The sequence below is a fragment of the Elgaria multicarinata genome, chromosome 2 (genome assembly GCF_023053635.1).
Source record: "Elgaria multicarinata webbii isolate HBS135686 ecotype San Diego chromosome 2, rElgMul1.1.pri, whole genome shotgun sequence".
NCBI lineage: Eukaryota > Metazoa > Chordata > Lepidosauria > Squamata > Anguidae > Elgaria > Elgaria multicarinata.
In genome coordinates, this window is record NC_086172.1 from 129,204,551 (window position 1) to 129,227,265 (window position 22,715).

At 42.3% G+C, this 22,715-nt stretch overlaps 1 protein-coding gene across 1 annotated transcript in view; it reads left to right on the forward strand.

Moving 5' to 3' along the window:
• The window catches only part of LOC134392914 (cytosolic phospholipase A2 epsilon-like), a 54,030-nt gene extending 47,676 nt beyond the window's left edge, over positions 1 to 6,354 (forward strand). The window contains exons 18-20 of the mRNA XM_063117673.1: positions 549 to 715; positions 1,489 to 1,675; positions 5,690 to 6,354. Of these exons, the coding sequence (XP_062973743.1) occupies positions 549 to 715; positions 1,489 to 1,675; positions 5,690 to 5,904 (569 nt within the window). The 3' untranslated portion in view covers positions 5,905 to 6,354. The remainder of the gene's footprint in view (positions 1 to 548; positions 716 to 1,488; positions 1,676 to 5,689) is intronic.
• The last annotated feature ends 16,361 nt before the right edge of the window (positions 6,355 to 22,715 follow it).

Consider the following 22,715-nt stretch of genomic DNA (forward strand, 5'->3'; position numbering starts at 1 on the left):
GAGCTTGATTAAACTGGGACTTCAAAAAACAACCTTGGACGAAGACGGGGGTTGTCAAGCAACTGGTGGCCACAATCATGACCCTTGTGCAGATTCTGAGGATAATGAGCTCCCTGCCTCCAGCCTCTACACTGGCTCTTCTGCGCAGAACCTATGCAAGTACAAGTTGCATGTGTCAATATGGCAATCTGTATCTTGGGAAAATGAAGTATACTGATTGTCCAGAGAGAGCCCTATGTTCATATTCAGAGACTGTGTGGCGGCGCTGATCTTTATGTGGAGATCAGGAGGTAGGGCTAGCAGATGTCAGCTTCCTCATCTCCCAGACGTCAGTTGTCTGCAGAACTGTCATCAGCCTAGGGCTTTGGTTGATAGTAAACTGTGTTTAACCTGATGCCTTAAAAAAATCCTGCAGGAAAGATTTTAAGACAATAACGAGCTCAGGTTTTGAGGTCAGTTTTCTTGTCAAGAAAAGAAGCGATTTTTTAAAAAAATCTTGTCAGTCTCCCCAAGTTTTTTGTTTGTGTGACAATTGTCTTATTTTGTAGACACTGTTTTTGACGAGTCCCCAAATCACCTGAGAGATCCTGAAGAACACTTGGAACTTGTAGATTCAGCATTCTTCTTTGATACCAGTTCCCCTCCGCTTCTAAGACCAGAAAGGAAAGTGGATGTCATTTTGCACTTCAATTATACTGGAGGATCACAAACTAAGGTTAGAAGAATCTCAGTCTCTCTGTCTCTGTCTCTGTCTTTTTCTTCTTCACATTTTGTAAAGCTTTTTGGAAAACAATATTCAGAATTATTAGCCAGTATTATTATTAAATTTCTGAACAATTCAATTAATATAATAATTCAAAACTGAAGTAAGCCTGCCTCAACATTTTTACTAAATAGCTATTCCAATAGTCAACGAGAAATTTTCAACTTTAAAAAACAACACAAAAGCACTTTCTTATGCTGTGGAAAGGGTTAACTATTTCTGTAGCCAAGTAAAACTGAATTTAATTACGGAATTTTTCATGTTCAGAATCTAGCTTAAATTTGCTTCAAAAAATCAAATATTATTTTATCCTTCCTAATTATAGATACTGTAAGCTGAAAGTTTTAAAACAAATGGTGAAAAAGTATTGACTTGCATCTTATTACTTTAAAATTAAAGTTCTTAGGTTTAAGAAGTATTTTCTTTTCTACTTCAGATCTAAATTTGCAGAAGTTCAACATTTACAAAGTCAAATTAAGAAATTATGCTTAATTTCAGACTTAGGCCAAATTTAGTTTTAGCTCTAGCAGTTCTCATAAACTGGAGACAAAATAAATAAGAGTTTGGGGCTTTGTTGCAGAGTTTGCTGTTTCAGGGATTACTATTCTCCCTTGCATCCCAATGTGATCACATTATAGTTTCAAGTTAATAGCTATTCCCCAGGAAATCGTGCTTTCATTTTCGTTTGTGCCCCTGCTAAAACTGCTTTGTTTTGCAACCCCTAGCCTCTGGAGCGGGCCTCCACATACTTCTCAGAGCAAGGAATCCCATTTCCAAAGACTCTGCTCAGCGACGAAGAAAAGAAGAACCTAAAGGAGTGCTATGTGTTTGAAGATGCCCGCAACCCAGAAGCTCCCATAGTGATTTATTTTCCACTAGTGAATGACACCTTCCAAAGATACTTTTCTCCTGGTGAGTTAATGGCAATTGGTACAAAACAGAAGTGAAGACATTGATTTCTAGCAGGTACTTAATTATAAATTATAGATGCTCCCTCTATACAATAACTTGGAAGGAAAGTCTATTGATTTCGGTCGAATTTACTTCTAACTGAATTCGCCTTGTTTTGTGATCTTAGAGCTCAATTTTAAACATGTCTATTTAGAAGCAACTCAGGTGGAGTTCAGTGGAACTTTTCCCCCCTAGTTATCACCATGATTAAAATTACAATCTGATGCCTCATTAATTTGTGGTCCAAATTTTAGGAAGGGTTCTGTCACCTTGGTATCATGGGCCTTAGCTAGACCTATCTGTTATTATGTGATGGAGGGGTGAAGATCTAATGACGTTTTTATGGCGAGATCCCCCCTCTGTTTACACACGGTGCGCAACAGCCTCGGAAGGAGAGGACGCTCGTGCACAAAAAGTAAGCTTTTTTTTTTTAAAAAAAAAATCTCCCTCCCCCCACCCCTGATGGGCACAGTACTCCTGAGGAGCTCTGTGCCCCGTGCGTGGGTCCCGGCTCCTCGCAAGTAACTGAGGAACTGGGACAAACTGCGACGCCCACACACATGTTCCATGGAGCATGCCTAAAGTGTAGGACGAGATTCCGGGGCAAGGGAAGGATCATCCCTCTCTGATTCTGGGATCCCCTGTGTGTCATGTAAATGCACAGGGAACGATCCTGAGGATCGCCCCAGGATTTCACCTCGTCTAGCTAAGGCCTTAGATTGTCTAAAGATGGGATAGATGGGATAGATGGGATGTAGGGTGAGATGGACTTGTGATGTTTATATTTGAAGGGAGTCTCCATGAATAATTAGGTCATAACTGATCAACATCTTTAGGATTAGGAAGGAATTGTATGTAGCATTAGAGGTGCAATCCTGGTATCATGCTTCAGTTCTCTTTGCCCTGTCTCTTGGCTGTCCCATTGCATTCAGCAGCCACATTGCAGTCATTGTTTCGGTGCAACTATGATCCATCACACTATTTTGTTTTCCAAGAGGGCCAAGCCTTCTGCAGCCCTACATGTTATTATAGGTTTATTAAAATATATGTATCCCATCTTTCTGCTTTATTTCTAAGGCGCTGAATATCATCAAAAGTTAAAATGATCATAGAAATTAAAAAACAACAAACCATTAAAATTGCATTGCTTGATCAGCCGAGGAAGACTTCTCTTCCTCCTATTAGCAAACATTTAGAATTGATTCATGGATGCAAAAAATTCAAATTGCTGATGCTCCTGAACTAGTACATTTAGACCAGGGCTATTATATTCCGAAACCACATAATACAGTTCTCTTGCTGAAGCTAAACCGATCTAGGTCTGGTCAGTGCCTGGATGTGAGACTGCCTCAGCGATCCTGTGCGTGCCACCTTTAGTCCAATTGAAGAGAGCAGAGAAATAAACACAATCATCTTCTGAATCTGTGTCTTTAAAACACGGAGTCATTTACTTTTGTCACATTTGTAACCTGCCTTTGAGACTTTTTACATGAGACTTGATTCCTCACTCACAGTAGTTTGCGAGTCCTTTACATGACATCATCCTCTTCCAGGGCTTTTTCCATGTTTTGCAATCATTATTGCATTCCCGCCCACACTCTAATGAAGAAAATCTGGTATTATTTAGAAATGGCAGAATGAGAATCTCGTGTGTGTAATTTTCCTATACCACAGCACCAACTAATGGTTTTATAATAAAACATTTGGAAAGGCACAGGGGAACAAGTGTGTGTGTAGGGGAAGCATGTGCACAGGAACCAATCTGAATTCTGCAAAGAATCCAGAAGCAGGTATAGTATAAAAGAAATACACCTTCTTCTGCATAGTTCAGAATGGAGTTCTAGACACGTAAGCATCCTAGGTTACCCAAAAGATAGGAGCTGTCCCAAGGCCATTCAATGAACTTCATTGCTGGGATCTGAACCTGGATATAATTCCTACATTCAACACAACATTCTACTCTTTGAACCACAATGGTGGAGAAGAAAACTGATCATGTTTCTCTGGATTGGTAAGGAGATTTTGGAATGGAATTTCGATAGAGATGGTGCTACTGCCCTTCTCAGTATGCAGCCCTGTGCTTCAGTCTAGGGCAAGAATGGGAAACCTCCAGCCCACAGGTGTTCACCATCTTGCCCGGCAGCTTCTTATGCAGGCCTCGCCCCTTCTGCCTCCAGCCCTGTGCAGGAAATCCCTAACTGGAGATAAGAGCTGACATTTTCCTGCTCAGCGCTGAAGAAAGACAGACTCTCTTCAGCACATTGCTTGGAAACCCTGACCAGTGGCAAAAAAAGAAAGCAAAAAAGGTTGTAAAGCATACCCTGCTTTTTAAATACATTCAAAATGTAAAGGTATTTAAACTAATCCTGTAAGGCGAAGTGGTGGAAACTGGAGGCTTCTGTTTTAAAAGTCTGTTTCTGTGGCTTACTTCTGTGCTCCATTTCTGTGGCTTACTCCTGAGTAGATATGCATAGCCTTGAGGAGTGCCTCTTGTATGCACTTGGAAAAATGGCCAAACTGTACAAAGTTTTATTTGTAATTATGGTTTAATTTGTTTTTAGCTGTGTATATTTACTGTTTTATAATATACGCTTTTATCTGTACGCCACCCTGGGATCTTATTGATATAGGGCAGGATATAATTTTTTTAAATAAATAAATAAATAAATAAATAAATAAATAATAAACACAAAGTGCATCTGGCCTTGCACACTTCCTTTTGACTTTGTCCTTGGCCAGATCTACACCAAGCAGGATATAACACTTTGAAAACAGTTTGAAAACCGTATATGTCATGGCTAGAGATGTGAAGGTCTGGGAAAAAACACTGGAATTTTTTTGGGGGGAAAATGTTTTCCCCCCCATTTTTTTCCAAAGCCTTTTTTGTTTTTCCCCCCAAAAATTGGAAAAATTGAAAAAAAAATGAAGGAAAATGAATTATGGAATGTTTTATTTTAGCATGATGAATAAAATGTTTAAGACAAGGTGTTCAGATATTTACTTCTCCAAATGATTTCTAAAACCTATGTACAGTATTAGATTATTACAATTTCTGTGCATCGAGAACAAGCAAGTCCTAGGTTGCAAATTGAGACTACAACTCTCAAATGCAAGAGCAAGATGCACTTCTGCCTTTAGGGGGCACTGCCACTGAAGCAGAGACTGAAACAGATAGTGATAGCTATAGCTCAGAAAATGAGTCTGATTAAATTTCATGCATATTCATTGGATCTTAGTCCCCCCTTTTTCTCAGTTCTTTTTATGGGAATGGGTGCTTTATGTCCGCTTGAAACTGTGGAGGACTAGAGGAGACATAAATATATTTTTTGTTGAATTTTCCTCTGTTGTTGTTGTTTTAATAATTTTTTGCCTGCTCCTCATAAACTGGCAAAACCAAAGAGGTTTTGCCAGTTTCCTAACAGTTCAGGAGCTTGTAGCTCCATTTGTTACCAAAAAGGTAAAAATAAAAAATAAAAAAGTAAATTCAGTTTTTAATAATTGTTTGAATATACTGTACTTTTAATATATACCAAATGTAATAATTTTATGCCAAACCATCTTGGACATCATTACATTTTATGTTCCTAAAGTAACAAAGTGACTTTAAAAAATCTGTAAAAAGTGCTGATATTGCATTATTTCATTTTTTTAAAAAAAAATCTGTTTTTTTCTGGAAAAACCCTGGCTTCAAAATTTCCGGAAATTTTGCATCTCTAGTCGTGGCTCCCAACAGTTGTCAATACTGTTACAAACCATTTAAAAGCAGTAGTGTTGATCCTGCCCTTGCCCCCATCCCCTTTATCCTTAGTCCCACTCAGTGCTGGAATCCACTGATATATATGGAATCCACATATATGGAATCCAACCCTTCCCAAATTGAAATTCGGCCTCCAGGCAAAGAAGTTGTCCAATCCTGCTCTAGCTTTTGGAGATTGCCTAGCTGTGGCATTGACCCCTCCTTCTTTTCTTCTGCAGGTGTGGAACGTAGTTCCGATGAAATGGCACTGGGCAGTGTCGATGTCTCCAGTGCTTTTTCTCCGTATTCCACAAGACAGGTCTCGCTGCAGGAGGAGGATTTCAACAAGCTGCTGAACTTAACTAACTACAACATCCAGAATAATGCAAGCAAAATCTTTCAGGTTTTGCACAAGACGGTAGAACGGAAAAAACATGCACAGGCATCTTCATGAATATGCCTTCTTTGTTCCCTAGAAAGAAAACGTATAGCTTAGGAAGAAGTCTAAGAATTGGCCGAAAGGATAGCTAGTATAAAAGAACTGGAGTTACCTGGAGTTTTGCTCCCAGAAGTTACTCCAGTCCTGATCAGCCATATTCACTCTAGCTGCAGCAGTTCTAGTCTACAGCTGGCAGTGGGGAAGGTTCAACTGTGCTCTGGATCCCATAAAAGTTTTGGAGCATGGCACATTCCTGACTCCAATGTCCCCCATGTATTCAGATTCCTGATTATCCAAGCATTTGCCTGTATAGTTGTATTACACATGATTCTTTATTCCAAATGATCTCACCTAAATAGATAATAGTGTTCAATGAAAGCAACAGCATCCTAGCCAAGGTACTGTTCTCAAGTTATTTTCTCTGAAACCATTTTAAAAGTGGTATTGATCTTTCACTTTGATGTTGCTAAGGCCATAGCTAGATGGGGCGAAATCCCGGGGCGATCCCCGGGATCGTCCCTGTGCATCCACATGATGCACAGGGGATCTCAGGAGCAAGGAGGGATGATCCCTCCCTTGCCCCAGGACCTTGCCGTCCCCTTTGAGCCTGCTTTTTCCATGGTCTTGGGATGATCCCGAGACCATGGAACGTGTGTGCAGGAGGTACTCACGAGGAGCTGGGACCCACACACGGGGGCGCAGAGCTCCTGAGAAGCTCTGCGCCCATTGGGGGTGGGGTGGAGTAAGCGGCGAGCACTTATGCGCTTCTTTAAAACAAAACAAAAATGGCAGCCACGATGTCGCGCAGTGCGTGTAGACCAGTGTGACGATCCCACAATCATAAAATCGCGAGATCGTCATGGAACAACCCCCTGGTCTAGCTGAGGCCTAAGATTGAAGTGCAATTCTTGATAACTATAAAATATAGTACACACAGCACAAACGCTTACAACTGCATGATTTAAATCATTGTTGGATAATCCAAGTGTTGTAAGGTGTTTAATGTCTGAGATCTGTGCTCTTACCTTAATAATAATAATAATAATAATAATAATAATAATAATAATAATAATTCTTACCTATCTCTCCCTCTGGATCAAGGCAGGGAACAACATTAAATACAATATAATACATAAAACTGGTTAAAATAGCATATACAACCAATACAATATTAAAATAGCAATCACAAGTTAAAATTCTTAGGTTTAAAATGGGTATTTCAATGCTGTTGACGAGAAGTTACAGATATCTAACCTTCATGTGCATAACTGGATACACTTATCTTCTAGTCATCTATCTTCACTCTTAAGAATGTGTTTCCTGTATGATAGTGTGTATATAGTCATCTGAAAAGTTTGTTATCTGATAATAAACAGTTAACAATCCATGTGAAGACATGTTCAAACCAAAGTCATGAATAAACATTGTCACTTCTTTCCCCCCACCCATCCTTGAGTTCTGCTTTTCCTGTTTGATGAATGCCCTCATGGAGTATTTCATCATGAGTGCATTGTCTATCTTGAAATACGTGACTTCTTGAAATCAGATGCGCATCCATGTATTACTTCATTTATAATCCATCTTTTGACTCAAAGTGTATCTAATGTAGCCAACAACAACAATTTAACACAGCACCTTGAAATAGTAAAATATAACAAGATTTTAACATCAGTAGGAAGATAAATCAGAGTCTTACAGGATAGAATCATAGAATAGTAGAATTGGAAGGGGCCTATAAGGCCATTGATTTAAGGAGCATATCAGATATGTAACAGATTAGAAACTGTGCTGAGATACTCCAATCCTGTTACCCTCATATCTGACTGGATTTCTTTCTTTCCAAGGGTAGGAAACAAAATTATTATCATTGTTTCTATTGCGCATATATTATCCCATCCCAGTGATTCTTGAAGAATTCCATCTTTGTGAATTCCAGTATGAATTAGGGGTGTGCACAGACCCCCCAATCCACTTCTCTTCCAGATTCGCAACTTCCGGATCGGGTCTGCTCCGCCTATAGTCCGCTTCAGTTTGCTGCGAAGCGTCAGATCCGGATCGGAGCTCTGCTTTTCCCGCCCATAGACTTGTATTGAAATCCAAAAAAGCCTACAACTTTTTTTCTGTTAACGTTAGAAACCTCAAACTCAGCACTATGATAGCTTATCCATGTATACACATGCATGCTAACCCTCAAGCAAATCCAAGCATCCCCTGATTTTCAGGGAATTTTTGAAAATCGGACACCCCATTTTCAGACATGGGATTTACTCCGACATTTTGACAGATATAAACTTGGAAGCAGGCACCCTCACAGATGCCATCTAGATCCAGATTCATGGCAAGTTTCAAGCAAATCCCATCATCCTCTGATTTTTGGCAGGGGTTTAACCTTTAAAGCATCACCCCTAATCCCAATTCACACCCCTTTCGATATCTCTGTCAATTTTCATGTTAGAAATGTCAAATTAGGCACCGTGACACCTGATGCATGTATACACATGCAAGCCAAGCCTCGAGCAAATCCAAGCCTCCCCTGATTTTGGGGGGGATTTTTGAAAATCAGACACCCCATTTTCAAACATGGGATTTACTCCGACATTTTGACAGATAAAAAACTTTGAAGCAGGCACCCTCACAGATGCCATCTAGATCCACCTTCATGGCAAGTTTCAAGCAAATCCCGTCATCCCCTGATTTTTGGTGGGGTTTAACCTTTTAATTCACCCCAATTCAAGTCCCATGCTAGAACTCCGTCAATTTTCACATTAGAAATGTCAAATTAGGCACCATGAAACCTGATGCATGTATACACATGCATGCCAAGCCTTAAGCAAATCCAAGCCTTCCCTGATTTTGGGGGGATTTTTGAAAATTGGACACCCATTTTCAGACATGGGATTTACTCTGACATTTTGACAGATAAAAAAATTTGAAGTGGGCACCCCACAGATGCCATCTAGATCCACATTCATGGCAAGTTTCAAGCAAATCCCATCATCCCCTGATTTTTGGCGGGGGTTTAACCTTTTAACTTACCCCAATTCAAGTCCCATGCTAGAACTCCGTCAATTTTCATGTTAGAAATGTCAAACTAGGCACCATGAAACCTGATGCATGTATACACATGCATGCCAAGCCTCAAGCAAATCCAAGCCTTCCCTGATTTTGGGGGGATTTTTGAAAATCAGACACCCCAGTATCTCAGGCATTTAAAGCTGCAGACAGCTCAATGGGCTTTATTGATGGCCATTTCAAAGGAAATCCCAACGTGCCATGAATTGGGGAGTAGATAAACCTAAATATGAATCTTCTTCCACACTTGAAAAATTTATTTGGAACTTCAAAAAGTCTAAGTGAGCGCAGGAAGGACTTATCCCCTGAGTCAAAGCAAGACACACAGAAACCATCCCTGCGAGGCGGGCACAGAGGAGGACAGGCAGCACTGGGAGCAAGCATGCCAGAGTCTTGTGGGGTTGAACCACAAAGCTCATCATGTAGTACAGCTCCCAGGCACCAGGCGGGCAGAGAGGCAGGCAGAGATGTACGACTATGCCAAAGGTCTATGGGGAAGTCAGTCCCAGCAGATACCCCAAAACGACAGCACCCAGGCAGAGGTGGGAAGGCAGACATGGAGCAGACATTTCTGGGGGCACAATGAAGTGAGCCAAGGATTGTTTCAAAGCCAGTAATGCAAACCATCCCTGTGAGGCGGGAGCATCCCATAACTAGGAGGCTAGGAGGATAAGAGTAAAGCTTTGTGATCCTTGCTTCAGAGTTGATTGACTGCATTGTGATCACAGCCATTATTAAACAACAACAAAATAATAATGTTCATAATAGCAGTACTAATTCATATTAATAGCAACAACAACAACAACAACAACAACAAGGAGTTGAACCGCAATGAAAGCCTGCCTGACTTCACTGAAGAGGAAAAGCCAGGAGAGCTTGTGCTATGGGGTGTATAAATTAGGCATGTGCTCCGCTCCGATTAGGAGCGGAGAAGCAGTAGCGGATTGGCCTGCTCCGCCTTACCCAGAGGCGGAGTAGAAGCGGACCGCGGACCCCTAGAAGCAAGGCGAAGAGAAGCGGCCATTTTTCGGAGCTCCTAGTTCACGCGGAGCGCTCCGATCGCCATCTTGAAACATTTCGCCCATAGGATTGCATTGCGGAAAACAATAGGGGATAACTGGGTTGATTTTGAAGCTATCGTTCTGAAAATTCTTGTGCACAGAGAGTCGTGGATGGGGGTCATTTTGGGACTACTCTCACCTCTCTGCGTCATGTGGTTCGCGTGCTATATTTTTTTAAAAATCGGGTAAACAAACATTACAAACAGGGACAGCGCGGGTCAAACGGAGGTTTTCGCCCATAGGATTGCATTGCGGAAAACAATCGGGGATAACTGGGTTGATTTTTAAGCTATCGTTCTGAAAATTCTTGTGCACAGAGAGTCGTGGATGGGGGTCATTTTGAGACTACTCTCACCTCTCTGCGTCGTGCGGGTCGCGCGCTAGAATTTTTTTAAAAATCGGCTGGAAAAATACCTTTTTCAAAGGGCTGAGGGGCAGAGTCAGCTCCCGGTCATGATCACATGATCCCAAAGTTAGAGGAGGGCATAGGCAAAACGGGTAACTTGGGATTCTGGGAAACTTCTCTTTCTTCATGTGAACGGACTTTTCCCAGTGTTTTTTAACACAGTAGCCCCACCAAATGCACAAACACAACCTGAAATCATATACTAAGCCAAGAATAAGAGATAGAAACACAGCACTGCTACCCACCCTAACTTTGGGGAACAATTGAAAAGATGTGGTGCAAGGGGATGAGCTCCCCTAGGGCATCTCATCGTGGACATGCTCCCACTCTCTCCTGCACTGGAAGGCCATTAGAGCCTTCCAAAGAGAGTAAAGCGGTGGAGCAATGCCTATCATGAGTCGAAGTGAGCGTTTACTTCTTAGTGGTGGAGCGATGCCTATTATGAGTTGAAGTGAGCGTTTACTTCTCAATCTCAGAGCTGTTGGTGAAGCAATGGCTTTCTTGAGCTGAACTGGCAGCTGCTTCCCCCTCCCCCGGGCACGTCCCACTATTGCTGGTAAAAGACAGATATAGCCTTTTTTAAAAAAAATCTTCTTGCTGTTTATTGAGCAACACTGCTGCTTTTAATTCCACCCCTCCTTTGTTTATTTGTTTATTTATTCCATTTTATATGCATTACTGGCTCACTTCCTTATGCCCCCAGAAATGCCAGCTGCATGCCTGCCTGCCTTCCCTCCCTCCTCCCCTGCCCACCTCGCAGGGATGTTGTGTGTGTGTGGCTTTGACTCAGGGGAGAAGTCCTTCCTGCGCTCACTTGGAGTTTTGGAAGTTCCAAATTTTGCAGGTTTAAGCCCCGCCAAAAAACAGGGGATGATGGGACTGCCTTGAGTCTCGGCGTGCGTATGTATCCCTGGATAAGCTTTCATGGTGGTGAGTTTGAGGTTTCTAACGTGCAAATTGACGGAGCTATGGAAAGGGGTGTGAATGGGTGTTGGATTTTCATAAATTCCCCAAAAATCAGGGGATGATGGGATTTGCTTGAGTCTCGGCGTGCGTATGTATCCCTGGATAAGCTTTCATGGTGGCGAGTTTGAGGTTTCTAACGTGCAAATTGACGGAGCTATGGAAAGGGGTGTGAATGGGGTGCCCGATTTTCAAAAATTCCCCAAAAATCAGGGGATGATGGGATTGCCTTGAAACTTGGCGTCCATGGGGACACGGATAAGCTATCATGGTGGCGAGTTTGAGGTTTCTAACGTGCAAATTGACGGAGCTATGGAAAGGGGTGTGAATGGGGTGCCCGATTTTCAAAAATTCCCCAAAAATCAGGGGATGATGGGATTGCTTTGAAACTTGGCGTGCGTGTGTATACCCCCATGAGGTGTCATGGTGCCAAACGTGAGGTTTCTAACTTGAACATAAAAAAAGTTGTATAATTTTTTAGCTTTCAATGCAAGCCTATGGGGGGGGAAAACGGAGCTCCGATCCAGATCCGGAGCTCCGAGGGGAGCGGAGCGGAAGTGGGCGGAGCGGGGGCGGGGTGAAGCGGCCCGCTCCAAAAATCGCGGATCTGCAAGTGAAGCGGAGCGGGGGGTCCGTGCACACCCCTAGTATAAATATAAAATGTAATAAATAAATAAATAAACAAAGGAGGGGTGGAATTAAAAGCAGCAGTGTTGCTGAATAAACAACAAGAAGATTTTTTTTAAAAAGGCTATGTCTGTCTTTTACTAGAAAGAGGAAAGTGGATGTGCCCAGGGGGAGGGGGTTATGCTAATTTGACTGGCCCTAAGTAAGTACCAGTCTTTAAGAAGTTACCTGACACTTCAACTGATGACAGGCATTAGCTTCTCGAATGTTTAAGCTTTGGATGACCCTCCAAGTACAGGAGTGTGTACACTTTGCACGTCCACATGCCCTAGGGGACCTAATCCCCTTGCACCACATCCATTCAGTTGTTCACCACGGTTAGGGTGGGTAGCAGTGCTGTGTTTCCTATCTGTTATTTATTTGCTTAGTATATGATTTCAGGTTGTGTTTGTGCATTTGGTGGGGCTACTGTTTAAAAAAACACTGGGAAAGTCCGTTCAGAGACTTGGAAAGAAAAGTTTCCTAGTATCCCAAGTTACTAAGTATCCCGTTTTGCTTATCCCCCCTCCAACTTTGGGATTGGAGGATGCTTCATCAGGTGATCATGACTGGGAGTTGAATCTGCCTCTCAGCACTTCAAAAAGGTACCTCTCCCGCTTTTTATACCCTATTTTTAAAAAAATTATAGCAAGCAAACCGCAGCACGCAGAGTGCTGAAAATAGGCTCAAAATGACCCCCACCCACGACTCTCTAAGCACAGCAAATTTCAAATAGTTAGCTTGAAAAACAAAAAAGTTATCCACTAATCTTTTCCGCAATGCAATCCTATGGGCGAAAAAATCCAAAATGGTGGGCGGAGCGCTCTGCAAAAAGAGGAACGCTCCGCTTATGGTCGCTTCTCTTTGCCATGCTTCTCCAGCCCCCCGATCCGCTTCTCCTCCGCCTGTAGGGGAGCGGATCATCCCGGTTCACTGTTGCTTCTTCAATTCTAAGTGAAGCGGATCACACCCCTAGTATGAATTGAACTGATCCTCAAAACCGATACTAAAATGGATCAGAATGTAGTTATCAATTGGCTTTCTCACTTCCCAAATAATCTGATGCAGTGCTTAGCTCCAAAAAAACGATGCCAAATACATTTTAAAATGTGTATTTTGAGAGAAAATATGTTTGGAAATGCATATTTTGTGAGAAAAATATGTCTAACATAAATGCAGATTTTTGTGTGGATGTTTTTTTGATGATAAATGCAGAAATAGGATGGAACAGACTTGTGGGTGAATACATTAAAGCGAAAATAAACTGGAATGAGATGTGTGCTGCAATCCTATGCTCATTTTCTTTGGAGTAAGCCCCATTGAACTCAATGGGTCTTTATTCCAAGTAATCATGTGTAGGATTGTGCTATAATCCTCCAGTCTATGTGAGTGAATGAGATTCTTCTTCCAGCAGTGAAGGCTGCTTGCTCTGATTTTGGATAGCCTTGGATAGCTCCTTTAGAGTTCTGGCTGGTTCTGACTGAAACACAGAATGGATTCATACCTCTACCAAGATCCAAGCCACCAGCCTCCACTGTGTTCCTGTGAGCATCATTTGCCACGGGGAATGCTCTGTGTGGAATGTTGAAAGTCAAAGATCAAAGTCACCTACAGTGGTTATGGCATCATCTATGGCAGATGAAATCACTACAATTTGCACAAACATGACAACTTAAACAAGACATTATCTTGATAGGCTGATTGTTCATCCTCCTGCTGCACCAGGAATGTCCAAGTGGCACTTAAGAAAACGTGGTTCACTAGCAAGGTTACACTACTGCCCTGCACAAATACCCTGTCATATTGAATACCATTTCCTCCTTCTCCCAACTTGTTTTGAAAACACTGTGTGCTCCTGTGATTTGACACTGGGGTGTACATATAGTTTTTTCAAGGAAGCATTGAGTAGGTATATGGCAACTAAAATGATCAAGGAGTTGGAGCATCTCCCCTTTGAGATAAGGCTACAATAGCTGGGGTTGTTTAGATTGGAAAAAAGTAAGGTAAGGGGAGACAAGATAGAGGTGCACATAATTATGCATAGTGTGGAGAATGTGGATAGGGATACATTTTTTGCCTTTCCCAAAATACTAGAACCTGGGTTCATCCGATAAGGCTGATTGGTGGGAGATTCAGGAAAGATAAAAGGAAGCACATAGTTAAACAGCAGATAGTTAAACTATGGAATCCGCTGCCACAAGATGTAGTGATGGCCACCAATTTGGATGGCTTTAAAAGGGGGTTGGGAAAAATCCCTGGAGAAGAAGGATATGGCTACTAGTCCTGATGGCTATGTGCTACTTCCAGTGTCAGAGTCTGTATGCCGATGTACACCAGTTGCTGGGTAACATGGGTGCGAGGGTGCTGTTGCACCCTTTCTTGCTTATGGGCCACTAGTCGACAGCTGATTGGCCACTGTGTGAACAGAATCCTGGATTGGATGGAGTCTTGGTCTGATTCAGCACGGTTCTTCTTATGTCCTTATGTTCTTAACTAAACTGGCATTACTAGTGCTGGGCTAGATGGACCAATGATCTGGTCCAATGTGGCTCTTCTTATTTCATCTGGGTTCATGATAAAGCACTATTTTAATTTACTTAAAAATAATTTTAAACATTATTATTTAATTATTATTTAAACATCGGTGGGAGATTCACGACAGATAAAAGGAAGCACATAGTTAAACAGCACATAGTTAAACTATGGAATCTGCTGCCACAAGATGTAGTGATGGCCACCAATTTGGATGGCTTTAAAAGGGGGTTGGGGGAAATCCCTGGAGAAAAAGGATATCAATGGCTACTAGTCCTGATGGCTAAGTGCTACTTCCAGTGTCAGAGTCTGTATGCCGATGTACACCAGTTGCTGGGGAACATGGGTGCGAGGGTGCTGTTGCACCGTGTCCTGCTTGTGGGTCCCTGGTTGACAGCTATTTGGCCACTGTGGCCATTGCTAGATGAGCAATGAAAACAATAGCAAGGAAAATGTACCTGTGTGAGTATTGAAAAAACTTGGCTCTGTAAAGTCTTTTATTATGTATTATCACCTAACCGACATCAGGCTGAACTAGAAAATTCTCATTAATAATTTTACCGCCTCCTTCACTCCTCCATGCTCATTAATTTTTGTGAACCACCCAGAGAGCTTCAGCTATTGGGCGGTATACAAATGCAATAAATAAATAATCTTTTTATCAACAGTGGAGAGGATAATCCTCCAAAGGAAAGCACCACCCTGTCTGTAAGAACATATTTTAAGAAGAGCCAGGCTATTGATGCAATTCATATGTATTATAATATAGGTACACTAGGTTACTAGATTATCATCAAAATGGATCCCAGGTGCTCCAAATGAGACTGAGCTTGCTCGGTCTCATGGACCTTGAATCATGAAAGATATTACAAAACTAGATCCACTTAAGTCTGAAGAAATATATCATCTGTCAAAATATTTGGGTTTTTTTTAAATGAGAAATACTAAGGCGGAAATAGTTGGGAAGGGCTTTGATTGCAGCTTTGATTGATGCCAAGACTGTAGGTGGATATAAGCACATAAAAATAGAGCTTCTACTTTCATAGGCCATCCATAGCATTCTCAGGGGCCGCCTCCAGTTACGGGACGCTCTCCTGCTGATGTCTTGCTAAGGTCAGGGCCTGAGCACTTTTTGGAGTTGGAAGATCTACTTGTTTGGGACAACCTTTGGGAATTAGAGCAAAAGCAGGAATGATTCATGGAACAACAACAATAAGGTGAACATACGCCCGGTTTTTAGAGGACAAGTCCAGAAATTGGACTGCAGAACTGGGTTCGGGGGGGGGAATCCTACTTTTGGGGGTGAAATCCGGGGAAATTGCCATGACAGAGCCTGGAAAGTCTTGTTTCAGGAAGTGAAGAAATGAAATGGGCCTCTCTAGGCACTTCCAGGGCTCATCTGCACGTCTTCTGGGTCGTTGCTATGGTGATGACCCAGGAGGAGCATGGATCACTGAGCAGCAATGCCTAGAGAGGTCCGTTTCTGGAAGTGCAGAGACGGGTGTCTCCAGGCTCTCCCAGGGCTCCTCGAGGCTTGTCCTTGGGCAGCAAAATGGCACCAGCCACAAAAAGGCCTGGATCGGCGCACGTTCTAAGAAGAACAAAGAGGAAGCCTCAAAGAGTTAACAAACATTGTAAGGAATCCTTTGGCTTTGTTTCATCTATCCATTGATGCTGGTTCATAAAAAAAAATCTGTTGCATTTGCAGTTTCATTTCATTTTTGTTTAAAATGCATGTAAGTTAATAGTCAGTGTGGTGTAGTGGCTAAAGTGTTGGACTGGGAGATGGGAGATCCAGGTTCTAGTTCCCGCTCAGCCATGGAAACCCACTGGGTGACTTTGGGCCAGTCACAAACTCACAGCCCAACCTACTTCATAGGGTTGTTGTTGTGAGGATAAAGTGGAGAGGAGGATTATGCATGCCACCTTGGCTTCCTCAGAAGAAAAAAGGTGGTATATAAATATAATAAATAATCGTAATAAATAATAGTTTTTCTAGGCTGTAATAAGGTAGAACTCATGAATGAAACATTTTATATTATGACATAATCCATAATACAGCCTTTCCCCAACCTGGTTGGATTTATTGGATTCCAACTCCCATGATGGGAGTTGTAGTCCAACAAATTTTGAAGGCCACAGGTAGTGCAAGGTTGCAATAGTACATTTGTTGCTGTCATTTGTCTTTGTGTTTCAATCTGTTTTTATGTTTCATTGTAAACTGCCCAGGGAACTTTGCTGTAGGGTGCGTGAACCTTTCCAGAGGAGTAACTGTCGTAATCTGTTGTAGCTTCCAAATTTCTATTGTGAAACATTCCCTACCCTCCACGCACCAGGAGTTAATTTTTTCTTGTAACAGAAACTTTCTAATTGGAGCTTTTCAGGAAAAAATATATACTGAAAACTGGACAGATATTTTCTTTTCATGATCCCATCTCTGTTTTTGATTTAATTCCTTTCTGGGTTTTTTGGAGGGACATTTTGGCAACTTTGCAATGTTTAGAAGAAAATCACATTTCATTCCTGTAGTCATGCTAGTGTGACATCATAAGTTAAAGGCACAATCTTCTGCATATTTAGACAAGAAAAAGCCCCACAACTCCCAGAATCCCCTAAAATAGCTGGCTGGAGAATAATGGGAGTTGTATGGCTTTTTTCTGTCTAAACACACATAGGATTCACCTTAAGTGAGTTTAGAATGTGAAATCCTGCACATGTATGGAAACATGAAAAAATTAACAGGGTTTCTATTATTATTATTATTATTATTATTATTATTATTATTATTATTATTATTATTATTATTTCAGAAATGTAGTAGCTGTGCAATGTGGAAGTGAAACAATGTATTTTAAGATATAAAGGGGGCTAGACCATTACACTCAGCATCCAAAATTGCTTAACAATACCATTGTAAGCTGGTGCCTGTCAGGGCAGAGAGGTGCCCACCAGCCAAACACTGCATTTTGCCGTTGTAGAAAGTGAGGCTGCTTGCAAGGGGTGAGCAGGTACCTTGGCTGCTGACTTGTTCAATAGAGTGCCAGAGGCCTTCCTCACCTGTTACTTCTTCCAAGCTAGCTCAGGTTTTGCTGCCCAAAAGGGATTTGAGCAGTGATGTTTGGACTAGAAGACAAGGTAATTTGTGATTAAAAGCCATAAAGTGTCGTGTGGCACCTTGAAGACTCACAAAGGGCAATGTACAGCTTTCTGATTACTGTTTGGTATTTACAGTCCTTGAGTGCTGTTATCTCAGGACAAAAGGATGTTGGCATCAGGTTATTTCTGTGACCTTAAGAAATAGAATGTTTATGTTATATAGTTTAGCTAGTAGCTTTTGTGGAATGTAATCTAACAAAGGGAGATCACGGGAGGGATGGTCATAAATTGAGTTTGAAACTGTATAAAGGTTTGCCTAGTGTTGAAGTGGGTCAGTGAGATCAGCATCTAGGAAACTGGACGCTGTCTCCCTCCTACACATGTAGTATCTGGAATAAAGCCTTTGAGTTGGAACCTGCCTGGAGAGATTTCTTCCTCTTGCAACTTTTCCTCAACAGGGGGGCCTGCAGGGAAAAAGTGTAAGTAGATCTGCTAGTGTCATCATTTCCTCTGGTGGAAGCTCAACATCAGATACAACCCAATAATATTATTTAATTCTGCTAGTTTTTGCTATAGTTATTAATCCCAATCATTCATTATAGGGAAGAGAATAAATCTAATTAAATAAGATACATCATTGGTATGCATATTTGGGGTTTTCATAGACCTAGATCTGGAAACATTCATATTTCCTTCACTCTCAGAAAGATGGACTCATCTATCTTCATCGTTCAGAATTTGTTGGTGCAGAATCCCTATATCAGGGTCAGATCATAGGTGTCTTGGGTCCCCAACATCAGACCGCATGTTCCTCAGGCCATTTGTTTATTACCCACATTGGCATCCTCATCACAAATTGATGAACACATTAAAACTACTACTGTGTATGCGTTCTGCTGCAAATGTGAAAATCCTTTATGGCTGCTGTAGTTCGAACATTAGCAGCTCTCATCAAAGGACAGATAGCTGTTGGATGGGTCCCAAGGGCAGGGAGGGCAGTGGCTCACTGGATTTGGGGGGCAAGTGGGGAGCGGGGAGGGAAGTGGGAAGGGAGGGGAGTGGGGAGCCTGCAGGACTCCCAGACGGCCTTGCACCTAGGGACCCGCAACATCCATTCCGCTTCTTGCTTAGGAAGCTCTGAATTGGCTTCCAAAGTAGGGATGTGCTCCGCTCTGATTAGAATCGGAGAATCAGAAGTGAATTGGCCTGCTCTGCCTTGCCCAGTGGTGGAGTAGAAGCGGACCGCGGACCCTTAGAAGCACGGCGAAGAGAAGCGGCCATAGGCGGAGCACTTCTCTTTTCGCGTAGCGCTCCGACCGCCATTTTGGAAAATTTCGCCCATAGGATTGCATTGTGGAAAAGAATAGGGGATAACTGTGTTGTTTTTTAAGCTATCTTTCTGAAAGTTCGTGTGCTTAGAGAGTCATGGCTGGGGGGTCATTTTGAGCCTACTCTCAGCTCTCTGCGTGGTGCGGTTCGCTTGCTATATTTTTTTTAAAAAATCGGGTAAAAAAAGTGGGAGAGGTACCTTTTTGAAGTGCTGAGAGGCAGAGTCATGATCACATGATCCCAAAGTTGGAGGAGGGGATAGGCAAAACGGGATACTAGTAACTTGGGATACCGGGAAACTTCTCTTTCTTAGTCTGAACGGACTTTTCCCAGTGTTTTTTAAAACAGTAGCCCCACCAAATGCACAAAACCAACCTGAAATCATATACTAAGCAAATAAATAACAGATAGGAAACACAGCACTGCTACCCACCCAAACCTTGGTGAACAACTGAATAGATGTGGTGCAAGGGGATGAGGTCCCCTAGGGCATGTGGATGTGCCAAGTGCACACACTCTCCTGCCCTTGGAGGGTCATCAGAGCCTCCAAAGAGTAACCAGTGGAGAGAGACTAATGCCTATCATGAGTTGAAGTGTTAGTTTGCTTCTTAAAGACTGGTCCCTTGACAGGGCTAGTCAAATTGGCATATCCCCCTCCCCCTGGGCACGTCCACTTTCCTCTTATTGGTAAAAGACAGATATAGCCTTTTTTAAAAAAATTATTCCTGTTGTTTATTCAGCAACACTGCTGCTTTTAATTCTACCCCTCCTTTGTTTATTTATTTATTTATTTATTTATTCCATTTTATATTTACACCCCATAGCCCAAGCTTTCCTGGCTTTTCCTCTTCAATGAGGTCGGGCAGGCTTTCATTGTGGTTCAACTCCTTGTTGTTGTTGTTGTTGTTGTTGTTGTTACTGCTATTAATATTAATTAGTACTGCTATTATTAATGTTACTATTGTTGTTGTTGTTGTTTAATAATGGCTGTGATCACAGTGCAGTCAATCAACTCTGAAGCAAGGATCACAAAGCTTTACTCTTAGCCTCCTAGCCTCCTAGTTATGGGATGCAAAAGAAAAGGCATCTCTCTGTGCTGCTCCTGCCTCACAGGGATGGTTTGCATTACTGGCTTTGAAACTATCCTTGGCTCACTTCCTTGTGCCCCCAGAAATGTCTGCTGCCTGCCTGCCTGCCTGCCTTCCCTCACCCAGGGTGCTACTGTGGTGGGGCATCTACCGGGACTGACTCCCCCATACTAGATCTATGGCATATCTCTGCCTGGCTCTCTGCCCGCCTGTCCTCCTCCTCCTCTGTGACTGCCTCGCAGGGATGCTTTGCACTTTGCAATGCATGACTTTACTGCTGGATTTGAGACAAACCATCCTTGCCACACTTCCTTATGCCCCCAGAAATGTCTGTTGCCTGCCTGCCTTCCCTCCCTCCTCCCCTGCCCGCCTCGCAGGGATGGTTTGTGTGTGTCTTGCTTTGACTCAGGGGAGAAGTCCTTCCTGCGCTCACTTAGACTTTTTGAAGTTCCAAATAAATTTTTCAAGTGTGGAAGAAGATTCATATAGGTTTATCTCTACTCCCCAATTCATGGCATGTTGGGATTTCCTTTGAAATGGCCCCATTGAGCTGTCTGCAGCTTTAAATCCCTGCGATACTGGGGTGTCCGATTTTCAAAAATTCCCCAAAAATCAGAGGATGATGGGATTTGCTTGAGTCTTGGCATGCATGTGTATACATACATGAGGTGTCATGGTGCCTAATTTGACATTTCTAACATGAAAATTGACGTAGTTCTAGCATGGGAATTGAATTGGGTTGAGTTAAAAGGTTAAAGCCCCGCCAAAAATCAGGGGATGATGGGATTTGCTTGAAACTTGCCATGAATGTGGATCTAGATGGCACCTGTGAGGGTGCCCACTTCAAAAAAAAAAATATCTGTCAAAATGTCAGAGCAAATCCCATGTTTGAAAATGGGGTGTCCGATTTTCAAAAATTCCCCAAAAATCAGGGGAGGCATGGATTGGCTTGAGTCTTGGCAGGCATGTGTATACATCTATGAGGTGTCATGGTGCCAAACTTGAGATTTCTAACGTGAAAATTGACGTAGTTCTAGCATGGGACTTGATTTGGGATGAGTTAAAAGGTTAAAGCCCCGCCAAAAATCAGGGGATGATGGGATTTGCTGCAAACTTGCCATGAATGTGGATCTAGATGGTTTCTAGAGGTCTCTAACATGAATATTGATGGAGATATCGAAAAGGGTGTGAATTGGGGTTATGGGTGCTGCATTAGAGTTTAAAGCCACGCCAAAATTCAGGGGATGATGGGATTTGCTTGAAACTTGCCATAAATGTGGATCTAGATGGCATCTGTGAGGGTGCCTGCTTCCAAGTTTATATCTGTTAAAATATCAGAGTAAATCCCATGTCTGAAAATGGGGTGTCCAATTTTCAAAAATTCCCCAAAAATCAGGGGATGCTTGGATTTGCTTGAGTCTTGGCATGAGTGTGTATATGTCCATGAGGTGTCATGGTGCCAAACTTGAGGTTTCTAACTTTAACAGAAAAAAAGTTGTAGGGTTTTTTGGATTTCAATGCAAGCCTATGGGGGGGAGCGGCGCTCCGATCCGGATCCGGAGCTTTGCAGCGAAGCGGAGTGGACTATAGGCGGAGCGGAGTGGACCGATCCACAATTTGCGGATCTGGAAGAGAAGTGGAGCAGGGGGGTCCGTGCACACCCCTACTCCAAAGCACAGCCCTAGTTAATTAATTTAGGGTGACCATATGAAAAGGAGGACTGGGCTCCTGTATCTTTAACAGTTGTATTGAAAAGGAAATTTCAGCAGGTGTCATTTGTATATATGGAGAACCTGGTGAAATTCCCTCTTCATCACAACAGTTAAAGCTGCGGGAGCTATACTAGAGTGACCAAATTTAAAATAGGGCAGGGCGCCTGCAGCTTTAACTGTAATGATGAAGAGGAAATTTCACCAGGTTCTCCATATATACAAATGACACCTGCTGAAATTTCCTTTTCAATACAACTGTTAAAGATACAGGAGCCCTGGCCTCTTTTTCATATGGTCTGCCTAATTAATTAACCCATGATTTGCTGCTGAATGCTGCTATGTGCAAACCATGTCATAGACTTGAAAGGACTGTGTTATATGGGGAAATGAATCACTCTACCAATCAAAGTGTACCTCAGAATCCTACTGATAGAATTTCACAGGTCAATGGAGATAAACACCTACTGTAGTCTACTGTCATGCCTGAGGCATATGCTGAAAATACTCAAAGCTGGGACAGCTATTTATGGTGCATCCATTAACAGATGGAATGAGGCTACAAGGTAAAGCCCAGGAGATATCTGAGGAACTAACAGAAAGTGGCCCGAAAACCCACACAGTCAGGGATGTCACTGCATACAAAAATAGAATTTACAGTAAGTGGAAATGAACAGCTTTCAGTAATAGGCAAGAGAAAAGAGAACCTTTACAAGATGGTAGGTATACCCTGAAACTTCTGTCTTTCCAAGCTTTCCCAAACTATTATGGTAGCCATGAGGAAACTCCTGTCCAGAGATCAGCTTGTGGCCCAAGATGTAGCCAACAAAGAAATCTGTGTAACTCTACATAATGAGAAACCAAAGGAGCTAGAGGAAGTCATTGAGATAGCCACAAAGTTAGA